Below are 6522 nucleotides of genomic sequence, written 5' to 3'. Positions count from 1 at the left end.
CATCTAGAGGACACCGAGGTCTTACAGTTCTGCATTTGAACAACAAATGCTGCTTTAAAATGTCAGAATTTGAGCTGTCGTCATGCGTGAGGTCACATGACGTATAGGGCACAACCTCATTCAGTCGTGGTTAACTTATTTTCACACTTGTGGGACAGTTTACAATAGTAATATGTCAATTAGAACATCATACTGTCATTAAGGGTTTACAATGGCCACAGTTTGACAGTTTTGACAGTTTGATTTTGGTTTACAGTAGATGATTACTTTGATTTACAGTAGACTTTCAAGAGTCAAACACTACAATCTCATGTTCAGCCAAAATGTTCAAAAGTCAATTGAAACTTAGCAGCTTTAAACAGTATGTCAATAAATATTCAAAGTGAACTTATGATGAATCTGACTTATAAATGGTGTTACAATGCTGCATACTAAACAATGCTCAAGCGTCAAATCATAAGGTTCATGCATTTTGGCGCAAGCTTAAATACGGTTTTGACTGCCTCTGTTCACAGGAATTGCAGTCTGGCTATTTTGTGATATCACAGTGAGGTGGACGTACTTATTTGGACAATAAGTAAAACTCTCAGCCGGAGGGGGTGGAGCTACTCCCTCTCTGCATCAGGCTGAGAGAAAACACCAAAAAATGTGGAATAAAGTATTATTTTCATATACAACACTGACCTGTGATATACAGTGACATAAATGCTTCTAAAGCAGTTTTTTATCCTCTTTCTGAATTGATTGCCAAGTGTGCAGGTGTACCTATTGTTGGGACCGGATGAATCTATAAGTTTATAAAGTTTATTTTCGACAGTGTCTGGAAAAAAATAGCGGTGATGACTTCAAGATATATAATTAAACAGTGAACTTTTTCAAAATATGAATTATGAGGGTGGGGCGTGGTGGAATGCCTCCAGAATTGAACATCTTGCAGATGGACTCGAAAAATGGGTTAGAGATTGACTGTGGTGCAAAATTTACACCAAAGCATATCTAATACATAATATCTGGACCACAAGGAAGTGTTTTAAATTTAGATTAAAATCATCATATGATACAGAAGTGTTACAGTATGTGCCAGTCATCTGTGGTTCCTTTTTTTATTTTTTCCCACTTGTGTTGATGGACTTATTTTTGTTTTAAACACTGGTGTGGAGGAAAAGAGATTTTTTGAAAATATCTGTGTACAGCTCTGGTAATGGGTAAATTCGCACCCACCTGCACAAATGTACTTCAAAATGTAACAATCAAAATAAATATGACTTTTTTTTGTCTACTAGGGCATGCATATATAATATGCATTAGTTTGACCATTTAAAATCAACGATAATAAAAAGGAGATGCTTGGAAATAGCATAAAAATGCCCCAAAAACTTGGAAAAACGCGATTTATAGCGTTACTTTTTGGTGTAACCATCATGAGCGTTCTGTTCAGGTATATTTCTTTAAAATTTTGATAAATCATCATATTTATGTATTACTAAATTTAAATAGGTATTGATCAATCTTTAAGCTGTGTGTATTTGATTTCAGTTTGCTTTTGACATCTTATTTAGAATTGTAGTTGGAACTTATACAACCTTGTGTTGCGCTCATGATGGCGTAACCAAACTAGATTTAATTTAATGATCTTTATTTTGAATATTTATTCCCTTTTTTACATTTAGTATATTTAAATATTCATTTATAAACATTGAATACATTTCAGATATCAATAAAATGCAATTGCCTTCATCTTATAGGGTAATCACTTTGACTTGTAATATCTCTAATTCTGGTGGTGTTTTATGCTTTTTTTCTTTTTGGAACATGTACTATACATATAATACAATGAAGTCCCATGTAAAATTATGTTTCTAGCAATACTTTAATTTTGCCTTTGAAAGTAACACTCCAATGTCCATTAGTGGAGCTGTACACCTTTGAAAGTAACACTCCAATGTCCATTAGTGGAGCTGTACACATCTATATTCTAGTTGCTGAAGTTAGTTAAGGTTCTTATTAGCTGAAAATCGCCATGCGGGCCGGATGCACAATGATTTTAAGATGGGCTGTAAAAAATACCTCCTCAGACCAGATCTAGTCCGCGGGCTGGAAGTTTGACACTTGTGCAGTAGACTCTCGTCTCAAGAGTCAAACGCTACAGTTTCAGGTTCAATCAAAATGTCCAAACGTCAGTGTCCAAACGCTGTCAATAAATATTTTAAAGTATTTTTTTTTCCTTGTGTTTTTGTGATGCAAACACAAAAGAGCTCAATTAACAACAAAGGAGGAAAAGTGTGACCATAGAACCAGGGTGTGGCTGCTCAGTACAATCTGAATTCTAGCAATACACTGTAGCTGGTAGCATTGTTCTTTACGTGTCTGTTTAGTTGTTTTATTTTATTCTGGTTTTCTTATAAAGCGGTTATTTCCCTATGGTTGCACTGTACATTCTTTGCTGTGCAATATTATACTAAACAGGAAGAGATGTCACCATACATCTTTGCAGTCTTCTTTAGTGCAGCTGGTTTTTGTGCGGAGGTCGAACCATCGCACCGTGCCGTCCTCCCCGCATGACAGGAAAGTGTAGGGGTCATTTGGTACCGTCATAATCTGGGAACACGGCCATGGATGAGGTTAAAAACAGGACAGGATCAAAGAGGTACTCTAGCGACTGGGCATTTTTGGTTACCTCATAGGCAGTGCCGTAATGGCAGGTGAACTGACACTGTCGGTTGAACTCTGCGCTCTTCTCCGTGTGGGTGTAGTAGATGATTCCGTCCCCGGAGCAGGAGATGATCTCCTGGTCGTTGGTGTGGGGCATGAACTTTGCGCTGAAGATGTTGGCGCGGTGACCGGACCGTATTGACTTTTTGACCTGAGGGTAGAGACGCAGTAGCAAAGATGGCGCCTTAACAGCAAAACTTATTCCAAAAGTAACACGAAAGACTGAAAAATATACACAGGAAGTCACGTGAAGTAAGCTTTAAACCAGGGATGTCAAACTCATTTTAGATCGGGGGCCACATGGAAAAAAATCTACTCCCAAGTGGGCCAAACTGGTAAAATCACGGCACGATAACTTAAAAATAAAGACAACTTCAGATGTAAGACGATATAAAAACCATAGGTTTTAAAAATAAAACAAGCACATTCTGAAAATGTACAAATCATAATGTTTTGGGTTTTTTTTTTACACTTAATAGTATTCTGTCTTTATTTGTCATTGTTTACACTTTCTGATTAAATTATGCGATAATGTTCATCAGTCAACTCATTGGTGTTCATTTTCAATCTATCAATATAAAAAAATAATATCAAAATCAAAAACAGGATGTTATTTTTAATGGATTAGATTTATATAGCGCTTTTCTAGACACTCAAAGCGCTTCACAGAGAAGTGGGAACCCATCATTCATTCACACCTGGTGGTGGTAAGCTACTTTCATAGCCACACCTGCCCTGGGGTAGACTGACGGAAGCCTGGCTGCCAGTTTGCGCCTACGGCCCCTCCGACCACCACCTACAGTGTTTCCCACACATTCATTTATTTGTGGCGGCCCGCCACGAAATAATTAAGGCCGCCACAAAAAAACAAAAAAATATTTTTTTTTTTTTTTTTTTGTGTCCTGTTAAGCTTCTCAGGCAAATCATATAGTTGATGTAGATGCCCATATCGGCTGTTCAGATTTACTTTACAAAAGAGAAGTGTAGGATCAAGATTTTTGGAGCTCTTTGTTCAGTGGATCAGATGTTTGATGAAGCTTTGTGTCTATCTACCACCACTACTGTTTTCTGTTTATTTGTTACTGACTGTGGCAGGACACCTCTGCCTCTGATTCACTTTATGTTGCTGGTAAATAATATGGTTGTAGTAGTAGGCTAAAGATAAATTATTTAGTATGCACTAATTAAAGGGGCAGAGCTTTAAGAGACATTTTACCTTTTATATTTTTAAAAGATATATTTTTTGTAAGAACCACAATTAATAAATATATTTCAGTGAATAACTTATTGTTCAAAACTGTATATAAATATGTACATAAAGTGTTGTAATTATATTGTTGGATGGATGGATGGATGGACGTTTAAAACAAAACTGTTATTATTAATTAGTAAGTATACATTTTTTTAGCCTTTTTAGAGAAAATCATATCACTGTAGTGAATTATGCAAATTACTCGATGATGTCATGGTGACCACGCCCATAGCCACGCCCCCACCGCCACAGGTATCTTGGCAGTTTATGGGAAACACTGACCTATCATTCATCATTCATTCACCAGTGTGAGCGGCACTGGGGACAAGGGTGCCAAGGACACAACGGCAGCGATTAGGATGTCAAGAGGCGGGGAGCGAACCTGCAACCCTCAGGTTTCTGGCACGGCTGCTCTACCCACTACGCCATGCCGCCCCTATGTAGCCCCTATGTTTATGTAGTTTAATAATTTTCCTCGACTGATGCACTAACATCATGTGGTTTATTTTGTACATATGTAGCATCATCTAAAAAGATACAAATAATTGCTATTGTGACATCCAGTGGACACATTTAGAACAGCAGTTTCTTTCATTCAAAAATTTCAGGTTAATTTTTATACTTGGCAAACTCATCCCGCAGGCCTGTTAAACCTCTTTGCAGCCCTTGGGCTGTACGTTTGACACCCCTGCTTTAAACAGTAAGACGCCATACACATCGCTTGTTTTTACACTTGTAGGACCGTTGCATTAAAAAAAATAAGTTATCAGCAGCATTGTCTGACAGGAAGTCATTTCACAATAGAAGGAAGCAATACAAACAAATTAGAGTACAACTTAAAACTAGTACAAAATAACATTACTCAACTGTGCAGTGTGCTGGTGAAAAGACCCCTACTGACTACTGTGGCGAAACTTTGTTTTAACTGGCGTGCCTTTATTTTAAAGGCCTGACTTTACAGGGCTAGAGGATGTGTTGCCGAGCAGACAGGAAGCTGAGCTGCTGCAGTACCAGAGATTGTCTTACAATTTATTCATTTACGTTAGAATAGGGGGAAAACAATGCTGGGGAAAAAGGACAAAATACGGGAGATTCTTGGAAAAACAACAAAGTTGACAGGAATTTAAAGTCGCAGAGGCATTTCATTTTACACTTTACACCAGTGCTTCTCAACTAATTTCTGTTGCGCCCCCCCTAGGAAGAAGAACATACTTTACACCCCCCCCCCCCCCCCCCCCCCACCTTTACTATAAATAGTATAATTTGTCTCTAAAATTGTATCGATACCTCTGCATAACATTGTAAGCCTTTTAACAACACACCTGTCTTTCCTCGTCTCCCACCATGGTTACAGTGAAGCCGAGTGCGACATATGCTTCGTCATATTCTGGTACAGAAAAAAAGCATGTTCCCCGAGGTCATACGTGCTCCCCCTGGAATCGAATCGCACCGCACCCCCTCCCCCACTTTTTGAGAAGGACTGCTTTACACTAAAATGTTACTTAAAACATTGGTGCAATAAACAATAAGGTTTTACAATGGCCACAGTTTGACTCTGGAACATTTAATTCTAATGTGATTTCCTACGATATATTTTGTCTCCAAACAAATTAGACTTTAATCGGAGTTCTGAACATTTATCCCAACCAACCTTTTTATTGTACGGGTTGGTGATGGACAGGAAGGTGTCATCTGACCCTGACAGGATGTATTCACCTGTGTCGTTCCATGATATTGTGTTGACCTGGAGGGATACAAAAACTGTACATTAGAGTAGTCCGTGTACAGCTTGTGTAGCAGTATACACATATTATTCACTCACAGCCAATAATGACCAAATAGCTGACATCACAAGACGAGTAAAACAATAACTACAGCCTGTCACATACACATTTGGCGCTACTTGTTCGCTAATGAACACATTATGATGGGACTGCCTGTGAATGTAGCTTCTCGTTCCAACTCCTTACAGTAGTAAGTTAAGAGCGGTAAGGATTCTTTAACACACTTCTTACGCATCTGTGTCTTCATCTGTACAGGTTGCGTATGCAAAAAAAACTGACTAAAAAGTTGCGTACAATGCTTTCCACGCGAAGTACGTGGTCCTAGGGCTAGGCGATAAAACAATATGTATATATTGCGAAAGACACTTAATCAATAAAAAATGTGTTTGATAAAACGTTCGATATTTATAATTTTTTCTTCGTCGGAAGTTGCAAAGCAAAGTTGGTTGCATGAACAAAAGCACTCGCTCACTGGTAAGCAAGCAACCAACGCAGCAAGTGATCACTGATCAGCGGGAGTGAAACACTAACAGCCAATCAGATAATACTATCAACTTTCAACATGGAGTGGGAAAATAAACTAAAAATGAGTGCGGCAGAGAGCAAAGAAATTGTCGATAAAACAGGAAAAATCACCTCGACAGTGTGACAGTTTTTTTTTTTTATTTAAAAACGGACCATAGTCAGACCAAGGCACTCACAATCAGTAATACCACATCACCTTAGCCGCGCTCACTCTTGAGCACAGCCGGCACTAAACCTGCAGAAAATAGT

General features: G+C 38.3%; 1 protein-coding gene across 2 annotated transcripts in view; it reads right to left on the bottom strand.

Moving 5' to 3' along the window:
* Positions 1 to 6522, bottom strand: part of dcaf6 (ddb1 and cul4 associated factor 6) — a 45362-nt gene that overhangs the window by 27928 nt on the left and 10912 nt on the right. For both annotated transcript variants that reach the window (XM_062068932.1, XM_062068933.1), the window contains exons 3-5: positions 5616 to 5708; positions 2678 to 2863; positions 2485 to 2598 (exon numbers count right to left, since the gene is read on the bottom strand). In XM_062068932.1, coding sequence (XP_061924916.1) covers positions 2485 to 2598; positions 2678 to 2863; positions 5616 to 5708 — 393 coding nt within the window. The remainder of the gene's footprint in view (positions 1 to 2484; positions 2599 to 2677; positions 2864 to 5615; positions 5709 to 6522) is intronic.

Source organism: Entelurus aequoreus, linkage group LG14 (assembly GCF_033978785.1).
Source record: "Entelurus aequoreus isolate RoL-2023_Sb linkage group LG14, RoL_Eaeq_v1.1, whole genome shotgun sequence".
NCBI classification, from domain to species: Eukaryota; Metazoa; Chordata; class Actinopteri; order Syngnathiformes; family Syngnathidae; genus Entelurus; species Entelurus aequoreus.
The sequence above is the reverse complement of the archived record's forward strand: the minus strand, read 5'-3'. Positions and strand labels throughout refer to the sequence as shown.